The following is a 23,098-nucleotide window of genomic DNA, read 5'->3' on the forward strand; positions in this document are numbered from 1 at the left end:
CACGTGGTCGTGACGTCGATGAAGACAGCAGTCGGCGTTTGCAGGATGAAACTGTTTATTTGGCCGAACTTGTGGCCGGAAAATGAGAACTATAACTACAGCAATACACGCTGTACAAATATAGCGGCGAACAGGGCGTCGTCCGTCGATCAACTGACAAGCGGTCAATTGCGTCGGCTTTTATACAGGCGGTATCGAACTTTCCAGCAATATCGCTGGTGGCGGCGTTATCTCTAGACAAAGCTGGAACGTTCGCGTGCGGGGCGCAATCTTAACAGAACGATCTACTATAGACGTGAAGCTTCTCGAACAATGCTTCGCGGACAGCGTCGAGCGTTGATAACCGTCCCTGCCGGTCAAACCCGAATACATCAAAACAAGACAAGAAGTGGGCGTGGCAGTATTACTGCCTTAAAGCTTGCTGTGATAGATGCAAGTGTACTTTACAAGGTTGCTGCCACTGATAGAGATGCGCTCTGTTCGATTGATAATTCTCAGCTTTGAAAATGCCCACTTAAAATTGGAGTTTATCGGATATTTTTGGATTTATTCGAAAACACGGAGCCCTAACTATGACATATTTCTAGGAAATAATGTGTAACTAAGCTTAATATTCTTCTTTAGCATTTCCTGAAAGGGGCCTTGCACCCATAATTTATACACTGACTTCTGCATTACATGTTCCTTGTATCGTCATCAGATGAATGTGAAAGAAAAGAAAATTACGCGAGCGTTGCAACAGTATTCAGCCTAAAAATTCCAAGCTAAAAGCAGATGACTAAATGAGGCATACCTTTTCACATTCCGCTTACTCGGTGAGGACTTGCGCTGATTCCACTAAAAGTGCGGCTTTCATGCATCGGTAGCAGAAACAGTCATCCAATTGCAGTCTTTCCCTGACAACCCATAGAAAAACTTTCTGATGAAGGATTTTTTCAACCATAACAACTAATAAGTATCTGTGTTGCGGAATTGTCAGAGAAAGGCGCACAAACACTCGTACACGTTAATGGTTGTTCCTGCCAATTCCATTTCGTAGTAGAAATGTTGAACTTCACCGTTGCAGCAGTATTTCTGCATTATTTCTCCAGGATAGTTATTCTCTAAGCTTTAGAGTGTGCAGTACTACAGGTTGTCCTCTACATGGCATACATCATTTTTTGCCACATATCAAGTTAACCTTACCCGTCACGGTGGTCTAGGGGTTATGGGGCTTGAATGCTGGCCCACAAGTTGTGGGATCGAATCCTGGCTGCAGCAGCTGCATTTTCGATGGAGACTAAACTGCTTGAGGCCCGTGTACTTAGATTTAGGTGCACGTTAAAGAACTTCAGGTGTTCAAAATTTCCGGAGCCCTCCACTACGGCGTCTCTCATAATAGGGACTTTTAGCTTGTACGTATACGTTTGAACGTTACCGTGTTACCGGGATACTGTATTGCGTTTACCCTGTTATGGGAACGCATGTTTTAGAAGAGTTTTAGCTCCCCATGCGTAAACGTTTGCATACGTACGTAAATGTATACCTTTACGTTTGCGCAAATCACTAAATGGTGATGATAACTTCATTGAAACTATTTTTAATTTATATAATATTGAATTACCACTGCAGCAAAATCACAAGAGGTTTTTAGCGGGTGCAGTATTCCAGTATACGCAAAGAGGTGTAGGAATACCGGGTTACCGGATGATGGTGTCGACATTTTGGGACGCTTCGTGCAACCACAGTCATGGGGACGTTTGTTTTCGCCTAGTGGTTTTGAGGGGAAAGTGATTAAAAAGGCAACTCACTCATAATTATGCCGCTGCAAGGCATTTACACTGGAAGTAGAATGCACAAGGTTCCTGCAGTGACAATTTTGGGCTTGCCTGGTTCCTCTTGGCTAGATGGCGCCACCTATCCAGCCTGTCGGGGGCTTTAGGCCTCTCACGTTTATGACTTCAGTATTCTAGGTTGCTCTAGCTGTGGTAATCCGGCTGAAACAAGGTGATCGCAATTGGCACTCGCACTACGGCTAACATAACGTAAAGAAGTATACATATAAGCTAAAAGCCCCTGATCATATCGTGGCTTTGGAATGTTAAAACCCCAAAGATTATTATATATATGATAAAGTTAAGCTTTCACTTGAGAGAGTTTGCCCACCTTTTGTGCACGAAGCTGTTTTTGCCGGTCAGCTTTAGTGCACTATGCATATTCACGTGTTTTTTGCCCGTTTTCTTCTTTTTTTTTTCCTGAGAGCAAACAGTTTTCCACAGTAGACATGCATTTAAATTTTTATCGTGTTAAGAGAAGCATCTTCATGTGGCTCTGTATTTGTTGTGGCACCTGCTCTAGCAGTGGGTTTCAAAAGAATTCCCATTGAAGTGATTTGTGAAGGAGCCAAACTATATTGCGTAATGAAAGAATGAAACTAGAAGCTTTCATATACTTCACTGCCACCAATTGATTGACTTTCTCAAATTTTCACAATCGGAAATTCCTTGCTCCAAGCATAAATTATTCAGAGTCACCCTCTGACACTTTCTCGTATAGCGACAACCTGCAAGTTTGTGTAGGGAGACTCGGGCTGTAAAAATTTATGAACCACAGATTTGGACTACACTTTGTGCTAACATGTTCACTCAACACCTTTCACATGCATTAAGAGAAGTTTTAATATGATAGCGTTAAAGAGCTGGTTTCGCATAAAAGAGCTCGTTTTGCAGAAATTACGGTGTCGGCGTTGTTGGTTGTGAGCGAAAAAATCATCTTGTCCATGACTGAAAAATCAAGAAAGATGCAAATAAAATAAATAATAAAAAACTTTAGTTCGAGTAAGAATCGAACCCAGCCCCTCTGAGTGGCAAGCAGGCGTTCTACCACAGAGCTACGCTATTGCTTGAAACTGCTTTGGAAAAAAACAACAACATATGAATGTCATGTAGTGGAAGGAGTCGCTTAACGCATTTAATATTACGTGGCAGAAGCGTAGAATCGCGCCAGACATCAAGACATGTGAATTGTGCAGTGAGTGGGTGTCTTAAAGGCCCACCCATTACAAAGCCATGTTGCCTTCAGACGCGTAGTGGGCCCTTCGCTGTTTGCAAAAGGAAGAATTATGGCATAGTGGGCACTTGACAACTGTACTTGCAGTAGGCATTCTAGGATAGTTTGAAATGGCCGATGTTATGCATACAGTCGTTCGTTTCCTTACGGCACGATTGAGGCATGCGCCGAGAACCGAAGCCAGGCTAGCATTTGAGAAGGCAATGTGCACGGGGCCCAATTGCACTATCGCGTTCTACTCTTGAAGGTGAAGCTTATGTGTCCTCCAAGTTTTTTTTTTTTTTGCTGCTTTCTCTGGGCATAACTTGACATTGTAATAATTTAATTCCTGGCTTACAGCCTTGTTAGTTTTTCCTATGTGAGAGACTTGTATTATATTTCTAACCTTCAGTTGTTTTCACGATGGTCAACTGAAGAGCCACTTTGATTTAGTTCGAATTTGTTGTTTTGCAGCAGCCAACACAGCAAAAAGTCTGTGTTAACACGAAATCATCATCTCTGGATGCTGATCCTGGTGCAACTGAGGAGGAAGAAGTTTGTGAGCTTCCACCTCCAATGGAAATTCAGGATCACCTTTTTAAGCCTCAGCAAACTCCAGACTTCACTATTGATCCTGCAGTAAGCGGGCTTCTTTAAGCCATATTGTGTTATTGTTACCCTAATTAATCCACTACAGGATGAAGGCTTCTTCCAGTGATTTGAAATAACTCTTGCACTGCATAAAGTGGACCAATTATGTGCTTGTAGATTTTCTGATCCCGCCACCTTGTCTGATTTTATTTTCCTCCCTTTGGTTCCCGATCCATACTGTCCATACTGCCGTCTTTGTATTTCTTAGCGTTACTAGAGTGTACCAGAACAGGGGAGTGAGTTCTCAGAACGAGCTTCAAAAAATGAAGCCCAGGCAGGGTCAATACGCTTGTGACGCTGCAATCGGTAGTCTGCAATGTGTTGTCATTTAAGAGTTCCGCGTGGCTCTGCTGAAGTGGTACAGGGGTAGAATGCCCGCTTCCCACTCAAAAGGCCCAGGTTCGAATCGCAGCTGTAGATGGTGGGTTTTTATTCTTAGTGTCAACTTTTATAACTGTATTGGTTTTCCTTTGTTTCTTAAAACTAGCTTCAGTTGCTATGTGTTGCTTCGAAAAGTAACGCAAAATGTGAAGTAAAAGAGAAGAAATTTGACAGTGAGCGCAGTTATTTGCAGCAGCACCGCCCGAGATTCAATAAAAACGTAAAGTATGACCTCTGAGATTTTTGCAGATACGAGACTCGAAACAAGAGTTTACATTTTACGTTACTTTTTGTAGCAATACGTAGCTACAGAAGCTAGTTTTAAGAAATAAAGGAAAACCAATACAGCTATAAAACGTGACAGTAAGAATAAAAACCCACCATCTACAGCTGCGATTCGAACGCGGGCCTTTTGAGTGGGAAGTGGGCATCCTACCCCTGCACCACTTTGGCGGAGCCACGCACAACTCTATAACGACGACAGATTGGTGCTGCGGCCGTTCCGAGCACTCCCCTGTTCTTGTACACTCTAGCGTGAAGTTTTCCAGTGCATGCACAGCATATAGTTACATATATTTTTGCGAGGATACTATTAAGCTCCCATGTAGGTTAGGCGTGTCTGCTCAATACACTATAATCACATTATTATTATTATTTTTTTTTTATCCTGTAGATTGGTGTGTATATACATCAACTGTATATGTTTTCAGGAACCTGATGAAAAGGCATTAGCTGGAGAAGCTGACGATGCATCAAAAGAGAAGCAGGTATGACAGGTTTCGATGCTTGCATGCCTTGGTTTTTCGTATACAGTCGATCCCGGATATATCGAACTCTGATATATCAAATTATTGGCGATATCGAACAGTTGGAAAATCCCCTTGAATTTCCTATGCAAAAGTGCAGGGCTGGTTCACACATATATCGAGCGCTGCGCTGCGCCTAACTCCAGAGAGTGCATTTTTCCTAACAAATGTTGGTCATTTTCGGCCGCGTTCTGACAAGTTCAGATTACTCTTCGCGCGCAGGTAACGAAAAGGCAGTGTCGTTGCATTACGTCTATCTGGTTGGTTGCGCAGCGTTTGCGAGTGCACTTGGATGCGCAATCTGTAGGTTGTAACGCACGGGCATAGTGTTTTTCAAAGGGGCCGATTGCCGAAGGCACCAAATGAGATAAATGCGGAGGTACTCGGCAGCCTCGTTGCAATGTTCGCATTCCTTTCCCTGTTTGTTCGCGCTCGATGGCATGCGAGCCTGAAAAGCATGGCCTTCGAGATCCGCAACGTCGTGACGTATTTTTGGGGTTTTCGGTTATAAAACGCACATTTTTGTTTTTCGTGCCAAAGCAGCGGCTGCTTGCTACAAAGCCACAAGTGCTATCGCTATCGCCAAGATGTCGACGGTAGTGGGGACTTTTCCTTCGTTGTTTTTTTGGGCAGTGACGCAGCGTTGTCTCCTGCGGCTTGAGGACTCGTGTACTTCTCGCTTCGTTCCTGACAAATCTTCATTTGGGAGACGTACTAAACGTTGACCCGCTCGTAGCGACGAAATGATGACTGGTGCTTGGAACGACGTCAAGCAAAGCACCGCCATGAACTGTTTCCTTGCGGGCTTTGGTGCCAGGTGGGGGCTTTGGGTGCGTCATGACCGCTGACAATGGTGTACGGTGCCTCAGTGAATTTTGCGACTTAGCATTTCCGGGCGCGCTCTCGGACAGGAGTACAGCAAGCGACTTCATCGGCGCAGATGACGACGTCGCTCTTTCTGACTGCATCGATGCCGAGATCAAGGCTGACGTTGCCGGTGCCGCGGAGGTGGACCCGTGCGGTTATGAAGATGCCAATGCCGCCACTAAACAAGCTTTTACAGCGCTCCAGAGCTTGCATTGGCGTTTTGAGGCCGAATGTGCTCAATTTTTTTATTTGGAAAGCTTCAATGATATTTAGGATGACTTGATGAACTTGACAGTGTGCAAGTTTACGCACTATTTTTGTGCGAAATAAAGTGCAGTAACTTGCAAAAGAAAACGTTGCCACCTTGTTATTTAGCATACTATAGTTGTGAGCGAATCATCATGTTAGCGTTTGTTACGAATTCCGAAAACTGTTTTGAGACCTACAATGCATTAATATAAGCCTTAAATGCGCATATTTTATATTTTGAATTATCGATATATCAAACTATTTCGTGATCCCCTTCGAGTTCAATATATCCGGGATCAACTGTATACATGTGCAGTAAAATTTCTTCTCTCGAAAGCTTGCTAACAGATGTCTCTCATATTTTGTTATTTGCTTAGCTCCTTTCTGTGGCATGAGATAAAGTTTCAAAAAGCATTGCAACTCCACAGCCTGGTAGGTGGCTGAAATTTCATTGACGCAATTTTTTCTACAAGCTCACTTACCTTTTTCAACCTAGCTACAGTCTGTAAAACTACTGACATCTCAGGTTTTTACTTGACTTTGAAACTACAGTAATACCTCGTTAACTCGAACTCGCATATCTCGAAAAATTGGCTAAGTTGAAATTTTTCGCGGTACTGAACGATTTCCCATAGATGCAATGTATTTATTACCCTATATCTTCAAGTATTTCCGTGCCCACTTTCGGTTATCTCGAAATCTTGACTGAGAGTGGAACAAAAACTTCGCCACCGAACCGTTTCACAAAATACTATACTCGGCGACAACTTTCCTTGACAGCACTGTGGAAGCTACAGAACCGAAGTGCATGCCTGCTACCGCGCCAAGAAACAGTACTTACGTTTACTGATAATTTTCTCGTTTTTCTTTCTGAAATAAATGCTGCTTTATTTATTATGAGACTCAAACAGTTGTGGGAAGTCGTATGTAAAATAGAGTTATTGTTCACCTTGCAAGAATGCCTTCCATTTCTTTCCATTTCTTAGACAGCACCACCTTTTCAGCATGCCCATTTTCCAAAGTAAACATGGCGTCCGTGACGTAGTGGGTCAGCGTGCGGCCACAAACGCACCGTTTAGTTCTCCAAGAAAAATGTACTCGTAATATGACACTAAAATGTAAACTGAACAATCGAAATGTCTCTCCCGTTCACATTCCCTTCACATTTTTCGTGAATATGTTTTCTAAACGTGCTAACGATGCGAGCGACCTGCTCGTTGGGGCGCGCAAAGTGCGCGGCGTTTCATGCATTTTCGAGCCGTGAACCTCAACGCAGCCAGTGGGTTGACTTAGTACGCGCCGTTGTACCAAGGTATTAGATGCCCATGATCAACAGCCGCATTTGCTCGCTGCATTTTGTGGCGGGCTGCTACAGGGTGAATCCTGCGTTGGCGAAGTAGTTGGGTCTGCCTGGCAATACGAGGCCCCTTCTCAAAGCCGGGGCTATTTCCACAATATATATACCGCCATGTGCTCCACTCCAGTTGAAAGCAGTGATTCACTCGCCAAATGTCCACGACATGAGGTGCGTAGTTGATGTTCCTGTGCTCCGACAGTACGGCCGGGGCTGATAAATACATTGCATTTAACACAGAGCTGGTCAGGCGAGGATCACGAACCTGCCGCTTCTTCCAGATAGTTGTCATCATCATTTGTCGATGTTGACCGTGACGATGGCAACGACGATGATGTTGGCGACAGACATGGCAGCACATTTGCTCCTAGCAGACGAAATGTCAGCTCGACGTGATGTCATTTTTTTTTTTTTTGCGGCCGTGGGATCAGCTGGAGCCGACCTCGACATGGCCGCGAGGTAGCGCTGCCAGCACTACAAAGTGGCGGGCTTTCCAACCGTTTTGTATTGCGTTCAATACTAGATATACGCTACAATATAGCGCTACAATTTTTAAATAAGAATGTATCACCAACTAGCCCCGCAACGTGTTTCATATACAGTAAAAGCTCGTTAATTCGGATTTCATGGGACCGGAAAAAATGTCCGAATTAACCGAATGCCGAATTAACGAATGAACAGGAAAAACAACATGGAAATCAAGTTGGAGAAGCATACCTTTATTTGCTGAAGTATTTTGTAATGGCCGTCTGTGTTTTCGCGCAGATTCCGGCTGACATTACAATTCTTCTTAACTCTTCCAAATGGCCAACAGCACGCAAACTGTCGGAAGTGCTCAGGCAAATGTCCCCTTATATCAAAAGCGCCTCCAAGCCTTCCCGTGAGGTGCGATGAGGTCGCGACATCATTAATAATTTTTTGGTTGGTCAGGAGACCAGTCGTGGCGACACAATCATCAATCGCGATGTAGTCCAGAAGGGTCATATCTGTGGGAAGGACAGCATCGAAGGTCGGGCAGTCATCGTCGGTGGACTCGGATGACACCTCGTCGATGCCATCGTCAGCTACGGCATCATGCTCGGGCCTTACATGCAAACATGGTCACAACGGAAAAAAAAAAAAAGAACTCCGCAAGAAGAGACGGTGCCGACCCAACACAAGGGAAAATGGCGTCAGAGGCGCAGTGAAGCGAAGAAAGAAGACGCCGACAGTGACGCTGCGATCGCCCCCACTAGTTGATCACGATGGCAATGCCACTCAGGTTTCGGTTTCACTCCAGTGATGCCCCGCTGCTTTGCCACACTTTTGTGTAGCGGCAGCCGTCAGCATTTGTCCGAATTAGGCGGTGCAGAGCCGAATTTTGATGAATTAACGAAGGTTTGGTCCCATAGATTAACATGCACTTTGGCTGGGACCACTAGAGCCGTCCGAATTATCCAAATTTCCGAATTAATGGGTGTCAAATTAACGAGCTTTTACTGTATTAATCAATATTACAGATATTTATTCATCCCTCCACTGCATTTTGAGTCGCGAATTGTTTCTAGGGGGTTGAGAGTTACTCACGGATGCAAAAAGATCCACATGCGTAAATTTGAGAAAGCTTTGCTAGGTGCAGGTGTTACTGAGAGGCAGACGAGCCTTAGTTGGTCTTTCTGCACTAAATAAAAAGGCAGTGCTGAAAAACAACAGCTGGTTGATAGCTCTGTTATGTCATTATTTTTCTTTAAAATCTTTACAAAGAGCCAGTTAGGCGCTCCTGTTAAGAAACTGGTCAGTAGTGATAATGTTTTTAGATAGAACTGGACTTCTCAATGGAATTTGTGCAACTTTGCTTATCTCGAAAATCTGCTCATCTCGAAATTTTTTCTGGTTTTTACAAACTTCGAGTTAACAAGGTATTACTGTAGATGGAGGAAGCTGTGTGTAAAAGTTTTTTATAGAACAAGGAAACCAGCAGCCACCTACTGCAATGTGATTAGTAGAAGTGGGATAACTGAAACAGTCACATTGATATGGCAAAGAAATGTGGGGGGAAGGGAAGGGGTGTCTTAGAAGAGCTTGCAGCATACTTAACACAAAATGAATGGCAAATTATTTGCTGTACTAGGTGGTGCAAAAGTTGCAAAAGGAAGAAGTAGAGACAGACAGAAATTGCACCAAGCTGAGACTGGATACTCCAGATAACCGAGGGATGGTTGCACTAAACCAAACAGAGGGAGAGCATCTTGAGGCACTGCTTCAGGCCGTGCAAGGTTCATTGAATCAAGAACAGTGTAGCACCTATATATGTGTGATCATTTTGCCCTTGAATTATCGATTATAACAGGAGTTTCCCTCTCTCATTGTAAAATATGACATAAAATTTCGCTGTTTTGAACAGATCATATATGAAGATGTTCTTTTCCTCTTTTTTGTGCCAGTGCAGTCAAGCTCAGATTGTTTACTTGCATAAATATAGTACATGTGCAAAAAAATTGAGAAGGATTGTGAATACTTTCTGTAGAAGTCTGCAGGGTCTTTTTATAGATTGCACATGGTTTACTTCGAGGGTATCAAGACAAAAGGGGACTGTCAACATGAAAAAATAACTTGAAGCAACTGTGGCTGCATAAAAGCTGGAGCTTTCCACTACTGGCTGTCACACATTGAAGCTCATGCTGCATTTTTGTTGCTTTTTACTTCAGCACTGAATGTTGAGCACACATATTACTTTTGTTGCAGGCACTGATCACTCAGGATGATGACTCTGAGACCACAACTTCACAAGAAGATCCACACGAAGGAAGCCTTGAAACAACAGTACCTGATGGCAGAGAAAGGGAGAAATCCTTGCAAAAACGCAGGCATGTACAGCTTACACTTGTGAAGAGTCACTTGCAGTATTTTATTAAGTCGTTACAGGCAGGGCGACATATATCAGTTATGTTGACAATCGTTTACATGCTTTTATAGTACAGGAATGCAAAAATATTGCATTTTGATCTAATTCGAATGCGAAAACTTTACACACTGAGTATTTAAAATCCCATATCGTTACCCATCACAAGTATTTGTAGGACATAACAGCAATAGCCGAATCCTGGCTAGTATGCCTTAAAACTTTTTAAATCCTTCCCCACCTGCATGAAAAATCACATTATTCGTTTCACATATTTTTAACTTCATGAAATAGTATATCATCATCAGCAGCAGCCTCTTTTTATGGGCACTGCAGGACAAAGGCCTCTCTCAATGATCTCTAATTTACCCTGTCTTGTGCAAGCTGATTCCATTTTATGCCTGCAAATTTCTTAATTTCACCCCTCCACCAAACTCTCTGCCAACCTTGGCTGCACCTTTCCTCCCTTGTTGCACATTCTGTCGCTCTCAATGACAACCGTTTTTCTGTCCTATGCATTATGTAGCCTGCCCAGCTCCATTTTTTTACCCTTACTGTCAGCTATAATATCCTCTACACCAGTTTATTTTCTTATCCACTCTGCTGGCTTCCTGTCTCTTAATTCTAAACCCATCATTTGTTTTTAAATCATTTTCCTTTCCATTGCGCACTGGGTAGTGCTTTAGCTTTTGAGTTTCTTTGTTATTCTCCAAATTTCGGCCCCATTTGTTAGTACCAGCAGAAAGCATCGATTGCACTTTTCGCTTTAAGGACAAGAGTAAGATGCGTGTCATGATTTGGGGGTGCCTTTTGTGTACATTCCAGCCCATCGTTATTCTTCGGTCGATTTCAGGCACCCCTGTCAGATATACATACTCTTGTGCCACATATGACATATAACCACAAATGACAAAATCCTATCAGGAAATAAAAACAAGCATGGCAGGAGCAATGATAGTAAAGTAATCTATACATGAAAGGTAATTGCTGAGGAATCTTTATAGGTCATTGTTAGATTATTACAGTGAACTCTCACTTGAGGGAACTTCAAGGAACCCAAGGAAATAGTTCGCTTAACTGAAAGTTCACTAAGCTGAATATTCACTATAATATGGAACAGCATTGGGCACAGCAGATATCGAGTCAAAAGTGCGAAATGCAATTTATTTTGAAAAGAATTCTGTAATTTTCATTTGGATTGGCACCCTTGAAGTGAAATAATAAACAAAGCTGTCCAGAAAGCCTACGTTTCTGTGCTCTGCTTCTGGCACAGCTAGTTGCTGTGGCATGAAGTCTCGCAACTTTGTAATATATTCTAATATGTCCAGATGCTGAAGGATTTTGAGCTTGTCTGATAGAGACAACCGCTTTCGTTTCGTCGAACTCATACAAAAATGTGCATACGAACTGCGCTGTTGTTACCCGAAACGAAGATGGCTGAACAATACCGATGAGACCGGAAAAAAAAGGAGCTGATGCGCACGTAGCTCGTTTTCGTCTCCCACACGGGAGATGCAGCTCTCTCCGCGGCGCTGCATGCAAAGGGTTGTTGCACCGCCGCCGATGAATGGGCAGTTTGGGGGCAGCGCACATTGGCTATGCCAGTGCTGCAGAGCGCAGAACTTCGTTGAATTGATTTTAAAATATGAGCCCGGATCCGCGGATCAAGTTCGTTCAACTGAAATATTCACTATTCCGAAATTCGTTTAATTGAAAGTTTTTTAAAACGGCCGGGGATTTTCTAAAAGTTCGTTATTCTGAAATATTCGTTAAACCGACGTTCGTACAAGTGAGAGTTCACTGTAGTGCGAGGTCCATAGAACACTTTTGACTGCTCTTCCATTAAAACAGGACTTTACTGGGCTGGCCCCACAATCCGCAAATCACTGACGCATTGTTGATGTTAAGCTGCCAAGATGTGGTGTAGTTTCCAGACTCCCCATCTCCCGCAGCAGACATCGTACCAAGTGCACTGCATTGCCATAATGCCATGAATTAATCTAGTTGGAAGTGTGAAAAGCCATGGCCACAGAGAAACACAGCGCTGTAAAACTGAAAATAGTGTCAGTTCAGACAAGCAAACATGTTTGAGTTTGATTGACTTGTCTGTGGAATGGATTGAAGTGTAAGCGTACAGCTTGTCAACATAACACTGAACACTGTGGGATTTAGAATAGGTTTTTTAAAAAGATTTATTTTGCTGTTATTCTAATAGGATGTGAGGGTTCACTTCAAGCATCAAAAATTATTTTAAAAACTCGCATTACGATTGAATAAATACAGCAAGTCTAAAATCACTGAGTTATTGTGTAATATGTAGCAAGCAAATGCAAGCCAAAAGCAAGTAAAAGTGTGAGAAAAGTAAAAGACTTTTCTACTCGTTAGTAATATAAACATTTGGGCTGTAGATGGAAAACGCTTGCACTGAAATGCATTCTAATGTTATAACAATACTGAATGCTTCTTCAGTGTTGTCTTGCTTCTTGAGCTTGCAGCTGGTGTGAAATTGCATGCTGAAGCTAATGTGCAGCCATTACCTTTTTTTTTCTTTGTGTTAAACGGATTTTGAAATTATAAGCTGTGGTAGGTGGCACAATTGTGCCCCATGAAGATAAATACCTGAGGAGGCACGCATTACTCACCTAGCAAATTGCAATGTTCACTTATATAACTGCCATAATACTTGATTCTAAGATGCTTGAAATTTTTGTTAGCTCTCAATGTGGGACAGAAAGCACATGAATGTAATACGTTAAATTTTTTAAAGCATACTGCAAAAGCAGTTTTTTTTAGCAAACTGCAAAAGCAATTTTTAAGCACAACATGAACCTATGTTGATGATCAGGAAAAAGATGAGAGAGAAAGACATACAATTTGCCTTCATAGAGTGGAAAATTTATTTTCTTGCGAGTTCCTTCTCTTCTGTGATCCACTTTTTCTGGCTTTCACTTCTGGATAGGCCTTGATCACATGCCAATGTAAGGGCTGTTACCTTGAGAAGTATTGTCTACAGAGTTGGTTAAAGGGGCCCTGCAACACTTATTCAACATGGTCAAAAAATGCTGCCAATTGGTAGTCGAGGTTTCTGAGAACACGCAAGCTGAACGTTATAGCGCAGCACGTGACCTGGAATTTACAATTTTGTCAGCTAGAAATCGTTCCCTCTTCTTTCTACAAATGATGCCATAAACCCAAATGACTGCGCATATACCCAAATTCACGGCCATTGGCTGAATTGGGCATCGTGAGCTGCATAGTTACCGAGGCCGCCACATGCCCGCACGTGCACTCACGGTCACACTGAAAGTAAGCTGCGCGTTTGAAGAAAAAAAAAAGGAAATGTGCTCACAGTCATGACGCACGTGTGACATAACTTCTTTCCCCCGTGCCATCCCTCCCTGCTTAGCTTCCAGCGCGTTCGTCGGGACGAGAGAAGAGAGAAAGCAATTACAGCGTGCAACAAATCTCTGTAACTCTGCTCGTACTTGACCGATTCTAAAAATTTTTGCAGCGGCCAATTCGTGAGGCAATAAACTCCTTTAATGAAGCCATTCGATGGTTACTTGGAAAAGTGTTGCAGGGCCCCTTTAAGAAACTCTGCAAGCTTCTCTTCGAGGTCTGTACGTTTTCCCGTTCCACGGAAACTTTTCTTGGTTATCCTGCAGCTGAAGATCTCTTCCTTTTGTTTGTTCCACTCACAGACACGAGTTCCCGATGTGCAATAAAGACTCCACGTAGCTATCTTCAACACTCAGAATAACTTTACTTTGACATCAACTTTCATAATTAAGCAAATGTGACACACACTGGTCACAGTTGTACACAAAATCTACGCACACCCATGACAAAATGTGCTCCATCGCCATTTTGTCATGATGATGACACTGCATCTGGCCACCCTGGCAGTAGCATGTTGCCAATGCCGCGAAGCTGGGTTCGCTTTTGCATGCGAATGTAATGCATAGGCAAGTTTCAGTTTCGTTTTAGCAGGGAAATAAGTGCAAAATTAAACTGAATGTGACAGTCAATTTTAAGTTGATATCTTTAAGTTATATATTTACTTAAGAGAACATGTTACAATTGCGGAGTGAAGCTTGCCATCTGTGATTTTGTATCCATTCAGCATTTATCTAGAGATCAATGCCAGTTTATGAGCACTAATTGTCAAAATTCTCTAGGAAATCAGTTGGTAATAAAGCTAGTTAAGTCTCACAATGCATGCGAAAAGCTTCTGCGAAAACTGGTAGTACCTCCTAAAATGCGATTTGGTAGCTCATTTTAGAAGGATATTTCAAAATCTGCGTTCTACTGATGTTCCAACCAAATCAACTGTTTCACTATCTGGTTTCAGTCTTGTAATTGCAATGTTTCCCTAAATTGAATAATTGAAAAGGAAATTAGTTGAGCTTTTTTAATTACTTTGCTGGATGAGGAATTTTGTTGTGCATATATGTTCACCTTCATTTATCCACTTGGATAGGTGAAATTAAACGATATGCCAAAGGTCTTTTATTTATACTTTTTTATATTTGAAGTAAAAAAAAAATTATTGGACCTGTCTTGTGTAAAGGGGTTCATGTGACTTCTTTGATGGTTCGTGTATTCTTTGGAAGACCAAGGAGTGCCTAGAAATCTTGTGTAGAAGAGGCTTTTGACCCCATCATTTTTGGCGGTGAAATTGTAATGAGCTGGAGTGAGTTTAAAGTTCTCCCTTGCAAAAGTTTGCATTAAGAAGACGCTTTTGGGAAAAAAAAATTCTTTATTGCATTGTATGAAAACGAAGTGGTCTTACCATGTCAACTTGTTTTGCACGTGAGAATTAATGTTTCGCTGGCCAAGTTTAATGCAAATGTGCTTGGTAACAAGTTTTTTCTCAGTGTTCTGAATAGATGTTTTTTAACAAATATTTTGACTAGTGGTGCATTGTTATTCATGTCTCCAAGCCTATATACTCTGCCAGGATTTATAGCTGCCCTGGGAACCCTTGAATATCAGAATGTCATTTTACAGGCCTTGAAAGAAGTGACCTAAATGTTCTTGAATTTAATTTTTTGCTAAGCCTTTTTAACTATGGTGACATTCTCACTACACTCTGAAGGTCAAGCTATTCTAATCCTATTCAATATTTTATCAAAAGTTGAGTGTTTAGTATTAAAGGTCTCAAATATATAGCATTTCTTCAGTTCCTTGCTGTATGGGCCTTTGGTATTTTTAAGAACTGTTGAATTTTGCCAGCACGAAATGCTACAAAGCCGGTGTACTGGACTTTGCCATAAGTGTTCAATTTCGTTTGAAAGAGCCTGAAATATTACTTTAATGCTTCATATCCAGCTTTGTGTTGAAGGAACTCGTTGACACAGAGAAGCAGTATGTGACAGACCTTGGCTACGTTGTAGAGGTATGGCATCTTTCTTATTTATGCTTCTGCTGTGTAAGTGGTGCCAGAAAACATACTCAAATTCTCGCTGATATGCTACAGGGATACATAGCTGTGATGCAGTCAGGGGAAGTGCCCATGCCAGAGGACTTGAAAAATGGCAAGGACAAAATTATATTTGGAAACATAGAAGCTATCTATGAATGGCACAGGGAGTAAGTATTTGTTCAGCAGCATCTGGCAATCACACATTGTATAATGTCTAAATAATCATTCTTGTTGCATCTTGTTATCTTTTCAGCCTGTTTTTAGCTGAGTTAGAAAAATGCCTAGAAGAGCCAGAACGTCTGGGTTTACTGTTTCGGCGCTATGAAAGGAGGCTCAACATGTATGTTGTCTACTGTCAGAACAAACCCAAGTCTGAATATATAGTTTCTGAATACATCGATACTTATTTTGAAGTAAGTGCTTCTTGCTTATTTTCTTGCTGTAGCTTTTTTTGTCCTAATTAAAATTTCTGATGCCACTGTGGTACAGTCATGCATGTCAAACACTTGGAAATATTGTGGAACAAAAATTACCAGAGCAAGGACAACAGGACCCAGGGCTTCTCACTTGCATCCCATTGTCCTCGCTTTTGCGTCCTTGTCTTTTTCCACTCTTGTTTCCAAGTGAACATGTTGCAAATCACATAGTAGCTCATTGGGATATATAATGGCGTTTTTCCACTGATGTCATATTTTTCTAAGTGGCAATTGCATAATAGTGTTATATAGCGTATGACATACAGAATGCTGATATATTGAAATCTAATGCATAAAATGGTTTAATTGTATCTGATATCCATTAGTATTATATACAGTCGAACATGGATATATCGAACCCACATATATCGAGTTTTCGGCTATATAAAACTTAAATTATCCCCTTGAAAATCCTCTGTAAAAGTATAGAAATTTGCACGTTTATATCGTACGGTATTTTTACCTGCCATCGGATATATCGAACACCGTGCGAGCTGGAAGGCGTGCTTCGGCACTCGCTGCGCCCTGCGACCTTTGCGGCACCGTGCCTCCGCCGACACCCGATACGCTCGAAAAACGTGACGGCGAGAAGGCTCAGACTGTACTCCTGTCGGGCGCATTTTTCTCTCTCTCTCTCTCTCTCTCTTTCTCATGCTTTCTCCGCGTTACTGTCAGCTAGGAGAGCAGCAACGAAGTAGCCGGCAGCCTCCTCCTTTCGCCTTTTTTTTTTTTTTTAGAGCAGGAACGAAGGAGTTGGCAGCTTCCTCCTTTCGCCTTTTCTTTCTTTTCTTTTCTTTTTTTTTCTTTTCTTTTTTTTTTTTGTTGCTGTTTTGTGAGTTTTGATCAGCCAACCACAGCCCACGCCTTTCGTATTTGCTCAGCCAACCACAGCTTGCGCCTTTCGTACATCGCTGCTGCCCTCGCAGGTAGCCCAGGTAGCCATCGCCGCCATTGTGGCTGATCGCGAGCGCTTTGTTGGCGGAGTCCACTTCCATGAGTTCTCGCAGACAACCGCATTCCTCTCTTGCGTGCGTGCTGTGCGAAGGCGCTGCGGACTGCTTGAATTTTCGACTTCTCGTGTAGCAATAGCCAGCGTCAAGAAACGCAAGAACCTTGACTTTGCGACGAAGTTGAAAGCCGTGCAGCGTGTTGAAGCGGGCAAAAAAAGTTCGGCGGTGGTGGACGACATCGGGATACCACGGAGCACGCTGAGCACCTTGTTGAAGAACAAGGCAGATATCAAGGCAAAGGCGGCAGAGCAGCAAACGTCAGGAGCCTGTCGTATACGCGCTCCTGCCCACGGGAAAGTAGAACAGGCACTCTATGCCTGGTTCTTAGAAGTGCATGCGAAGAACATTCCTGTGGATGGCCCAATGCTGATGGCTAAGGCCAAATGGTTTGCCGCTGCACTCGGTGAAGACAATTTCGCCGACAACACCAGGTGGCTTCACCGATTTAAGCAACGCTACAACATCGTCAGCAAAACCATTTCTGGCGAAAGCGAAGCCGTAAGCAGCCAGGACATCCAGCAGTGGATGACAAAGGAGTGGCCGGAAATCTCCGCGAAGTTTTCACCTCCGGAAATCTTCAACACCGACGAGACCGGTCTATTTCGGCAAATGCTGCCAAGCAAGACTCTCGACGTCCGGAGTAACACGTGTCACAGCAGCAAAATGAGTAAAGTTCGCGTGAGCGTTCTGCTGGCAGCCAACATGGATGGGTCTCGGAAGCTCCAGCCCTTTGTGATCGGGAAAGCAAGGGCGCCGCGCTGTTTCAAGAACTCTAAGCAGCTCCCCGTTCGCTATGCATCGAACAAGAAGGCGTGGATGACGCGTCAGCTGTTCACAGAATGGCTGCAAGTGTGGGACGTCGAGCCGGGCAAGTTGGGGCATCGCGCTTGCCTTCTTGTGGACAACTGCTTGGCCCACCACACCACCTGCGAGCTCAAAAACATCGAGCTGAAGTTTTTGCCGGCCAACACTGCAGCGAAGCTGCGACCGCTCGACCAGGGCATCATCAAGTCCTTCAAGGTCGGCTACAGGAGGCGACTTCTTGATAGGCGGCTGGTCAACCTCCGTATAGGCACCGAGCTGAAGGTTGACCTGCTTGGTGCCATTCAAATGATGACGGGTGCCTGGCGAGACGTGAAGACGGACACTGTGGCTAACTGCTTCCGGAAGGCAGACTTCGTGACGGCGGAACTTGTGGAAACCGGGGAAGACTGCGACGACGAGCGCATAGACGACGCGTTTCGCGAGTTGTCGTCCCTCTTCCCGGCTGCCGTACCACCCGAAGTGTCTGTGGACAATTTCGTGGAAGCGGACTGCAATGTTCAGGCTATTGCGAGCCTCGCTGATGAGGACATTGTAGCTGCGGTCGCAGGGACGCAGGATGCCCAGGCCAACAGCTCAAGTGGCGACGAAGATTGTTCGGACGAGGCGGCGGCTACACGCGCATACTCCGCCGCTAAAGTGGCGGCAGCGTTCTGCTTGATTCGCTGTTGTTGCCCCAACATGGAGGGAACCAAGCTGTCGCACCTAGGCAGCCTCGATAAGATCAACTTCATTTCGAAGACAAAGAAGCAGGCCAAGATACGTGATTTTTTTTGACGCAAATAAAACATTCTGTTGCATCGTGTGTGCGGAATTAGTTGTCATTCTTGAATGCGCCGATTGTAGGGTGATCGTCCGCCACTGGTAAGGCCTCGGGACCTGTATTTTTTTTATATTGAATATTTCATATATCGAACTAATTCGCGATCCCCTTCGTGTTCGATATATCCGTGTTCGACTGTATTTGTTACATACCGATATTGGTGAAAAGAATTGTAGTTTTGCTTCATTATATATCTCTCAACTCAGTAAATTCATGTTTGTTATATTGAGATTGAGCTGTAAGTGACAAATGTTCACAAAGTGTTCATTTTTTTTCTAATATACACACAAATTTTGTGCGCAAGGAAGCTGTCAAAACAACTTTACAAGACAGAAAAACACTGTCTGGTGATAATGCATTGCCTTAATAATAATCTAAATGAAAACAAATATCTAGCTGTATACATGTTCAATGCAGTAATACTATGTGCTAAAAAGTGACACTGGATGACTATAAAATTTTCATTTTAGTTCTTTTCTGTATTACTTTTATCGGAAAGAAATATTTCCGTTGAAATAGTGCTGAGTGTTTTATTATGGCTGTGTTTGCAAGTGTTAAGTTTTTTTATTATTACCTTAAGTCTGCTATATTCTGTGAACATCTGTGATGCAAGTGGCATACTTTTCAAATGGCTACATGTTGTTTTCCTAGCACGCATGTGCTTTTTGACTGCATCGCCTTTTTTCTCACATTGCTGCGATGAATGCTTCGGTTTCAGGAAATCCGTCAGAAGTTAGGGCAGAAGCTGCAACTGCCCGATTTGCTCATTAAACCAGTTCAGCGCATCATGAAATATCAACTTCTTCTGAAGGTAGGCAGGCTCAGACAAATCTGAGGACTTTGTGACAGAATTTGTCTCTCAGTTGGGACGGTGGGACAGTTGTACACACTTGTCTTTTTCTTTTGGCAGGACATTCTGAAGTACACTGAACGGGCACAGTTACACAAGGAGGCTGAGGATCTCCGGAAAGCCGTGCACATAATGCATGTTGTTCCAAAGGCAGCCAATGACATGATGAATGTGGGAAGGCTGCAAGGTTTTGACGTAGGTGCTCTTTGTCAATGGCCATTCCGTATTTTCCAAGCTTACTAGTCCTGCCTTATAACGCGATGTGTCTTTTTTCCTTCCAGGGCAAAATCACTGCCCAGGGTAAGCTGCTCCTGCAGGGGCTTCTTTTAGTGAGCGAGCCGTCAACGGGTGCCAAGTTTCGGGAACGTCAGGTGTTCCTCTTCGAGCAGATCATCATTTTAAGTGAAGCAGTTGGTGCAAAGACACCCTTTTCAAATCAGGCATACATCTACAAGAATCATTTGCAGGTTGGTAATTACAAAAAATCATGTTCACTTCTGTTTTTCTTTTTTTTTTCAAAGAAATCATGCATCATCATTGCTCATTAGTGTACGGAATCTCCTGATAATTTGGTGAACAAAATAAATATAACGCTGTGGTTTTATGTGCTTTACAGTTTGACATACTGGATACAAGCAAATTTTGAAAGGCAGTTATTGTGCCCTAAGTATCTAGAATGTGGTTGATTATTTTGGTTGTTGCAAAAGGTCCTATATTTGCATCAAAGGTTGGAGGAGAATTTCACTCTTGGTCATTCACTGCTGTCACCTTGCAATTTCCTATGCATGTTTGACTAGTTGTGATAAAGCAGCCTAAAAAAAACACTGCGAGGGATCCAGAGGTGTAGGATGAAGCTTGTGTGATTTTTGTGAAGTCTTGAATGAGCTCAGGCTTAAAGTGCTAGAGGCAAGCAAATTTTTTTTAGTTTTTCTTGAATAATTGAGTGATGCTGTAACAGAATTTTATGCTTGGCCTCTAGAAACTACAATTTTTGTACAGCCATCCATCAAGTGTTGTGAATTAATGTGATTTATATTAACTATGCCTCTTTTTTGGAGCATGGACTAATGCACTTTTTTGCTATATTTATCTGTCTGTATCTGAACCACCTACATTGCAGTCATTTTGAGGAACAGTAGACAAAAGGCTTAAAGGTTACTGTATAGGTATGACAGGCTGGAAGCAAAGTTTAGTGCCAAGCCTAGGGTGGGTTAAAGAATGGGAGGATACACTTTTGCAGATATGCTGTCATTGTGTAATGCAGGCAACTGAGCAATTTGTGATCACCTAGCTGTGGTTCTTTAGTTGTACCATTCACAGTGCAATGCACACTGCACTTAAAGGGCCCTGCAGCACTTTTTCAGCATGGTCAGAAAATGCTGCCGAATTGGTAGTCCAGGCTCCTGAGGACACGCGAGCCAAAAATTATAGCGCAGCATGCGGCTTGGAATTTACAGTTCTCAAAGTCAACTAAAAATCGCTCTCGCTTCTTTCTACAAATGATGCCATATGCCCATATTACTGTGCCATATACCCAAATCCACGGCCATCGGCTGATTTGAGCATCCTGAGCTTCATAGTTACTGTGGTCACCGCAGGATGCCGCCACGTGCCCGTGCGCGTTTGCAGTCACACTGAAAGTAAGCCGCACGTTCAAAGAAAAAAAGCAAAGAAAGTGCTCGAGGTCATGATGCACACTGACGAAGGGACGCATCTTCTTTCTTGCCCCCTTGTCATCCCCCTCCCTGAGTAGCTTTCAGCGCGCTTGGCAGTACGAGAGGAAAGTGCTTGAAGCGGGCGACAAATCCCTGTAACTCCGCTCGTACTTGATGGATTCTAAAAATTTTTACGGCAGTCGATTCGTGAGGCATTAAGCTCTTTTAATGAGGCCATTCGACAATTATTTGTAAAAGTGGTGCAGGGCCCCTTTAAAAGACTACTGATACAAACAGTTTGTCTTGCTTAACATATTGGCTAGCTGCTGACTTGATAAGTCAAGGTATGGGGCCTCAGCTTATCACGTGTGCTACAAATAAGTAAGGCACTGACTACGGTGACGGGGCCCGTCAGCACAGTACCGTTGTAAAAGTGACGGGGCCCGTCACCGTAGTGCAAATTGTAATAGTGACGGGCCCAGTCATCGTAAAGCAGTGACTACGGTGACGGGGCCCGTCAGCGCAGTACCGTCGTAAAAGTGACGGGGCCCCTTTACCGTGGATTTTTGGTCGTTTTAGACGCCCTCGTCGTGTGGTGTTCGTGGCGTAGTTGGTTGGCGCGCTCTCCATGGAGTGTTAGGGCTGCAGGTCGTCAGTTCGATTCCTCCCTTTTTTTTTTTTTTTTTTTTGTCAGGTTATGCGTCAACATCCAGGTTACTGCTCTGACGGAGTCGTAACTTTTTAATCAGCATGTCGCTGCGCCGCTGACGCTGCATATCAGCATGTCGCCGATGTAACTGCTCCCCCCCTCCCCCCCTCGAAATGTTTTCGTACTGTCGTGCACCGCCGACCACAACAGCCACCTGCGCCTGAAGTCTTCCTGGATTTTTTCTAGAATTGCTTTCCATGGTCGAAAGACATCTCGGAGGGAACATTGGTGATTTGACTGGCTGTCCTCGCTGCGCCCATGGCGTCCCTGTAACTGGCTGTGCAGCGCATGACCGTCAACAGCGCAGCGACATGCTGACTAACGGACTCCGCTCTCTCGCGCTGAGCCGTGCTACCACAAATGAGTAACTATTGTTGACTAGCCGGAAGCTCGGGACGGTATTGTGAAACAATACTGAAAAAAGGAAAAAGAACGGAAAAAATTTCTTATTCAGCACGATTAGAACCGAGGTCGCATAGGAACAACGCATCATCCGAACGCTAGGGCTGTCTAACTGCCGCAGACATGAACGAAAAAGTTACGACTTCGTCAGAGTAGTAACGTTGACATTGACGCATAACTTGAAAAAAAAAAAGGAAAAAAAAGAACGGGAGGAATCGAACTGACGACCTGCAGCCCTAACACTCCATGGAGAGCGCGCCAACCAACTACGCCAGGAATGCCACACGACGAGGGCGTCTAAAACGACCAAAAATCTACAGTAAAGGGGCCCCGTCACTTTTATGATGGTACTGCACTGACGGGCCCCGTCACCATAGTCACTGCTTTAAGATGACGGGGCCCGTCACTATAAATATGTCGCTATTATGACGGGCCCCGTCACTATTACAATTTACACTACGGTGACGGGCCCCGTCACTTTTACGACAGTACTGCGCTGAAGGGCCCCGTCACCGTAGTCAGTGCCAATAAGTAACTTTGTTGTATTTTAATATTCCAAGTGCAGAGTTTATTTTATGATCTCGGCGCCGTTGTTACTGAAACATTTAAGAGGCACTCTGTAGGACATTAGGGAAGAGAAGCTAAAAGAGGTGCTTTGTTTTCTTAGAAAAGCAGTGGCCTGGGTGCGGGAATAGTTATTTAAAATAGAA

General features: G+C 43.5%; 1 protein-coding gene across 3 annotated transcripts in view; it reads left to right on the top strand.

Moving 5' to 3' along the window:
• The window catches only part of LOC119379003 (triple functional domain protein), a 271,997-nt gene that overhangs the window by 231,356 nt on the left and 17,543 nt on the right, over positions 1–23,098 (top strand). For 2 of the 3 annotated variants that reach the window (XM_037648129.2, XM_049411837.1), the window contains exons 39-47: positions 3,502–3,666; positions 4,770–4,826; positions 10,060–10,181; positions 15,548–15,614; positions 15,696–15,808; positions 15,895–16,054; positions 19,491–19,583; positions 19,683–19,817; positions 19,904–20,089. In XM_037648129.2, the coding sequence (XP_037504057.1) occupies positions 3,502–3,666; positions 4,770–4,826; positions 10,060–10,181; positions 15,548–15,614; positions 15,696–15,808; positions 15,895–16,054; positions 19,491–19,583; positions 19,683–19,817; positions 19,904–20,089 (1,098 nt within the window). The remainder of the gene's footprint in view (positions 1–3,501; positions 3,667–4,769; positions 4,827–10,059; positions 10,182–15,547; positions 15,615–15,695; positions 15,809–15,894; positions 16,055–19,490; positions 19,584–19,682; positions 19,818–19,903; positions 20,090–23,098) is intronic. The other variant, XM_049411836.1, reaches the window with a different exon arrangement.

This window comes from Rhipicephalus sanguineus, chromosome 1 (genome assembly GCF_013339695.2).
Source record: "Rhipicephalus sanguineus isolate Rsan-2018 chromosome 1, BIME_Rsan_1.4, whole genome shotgun sequence".
In the NCBI taxonomy this organism is placed as follows: domain Eukaryota; kingdom Metazoa; phylum Arthropoda; class Arachnida; order Ixodida; family Ixodidae; genus Rhipicephalus; species Rhipicephalus sanguineus.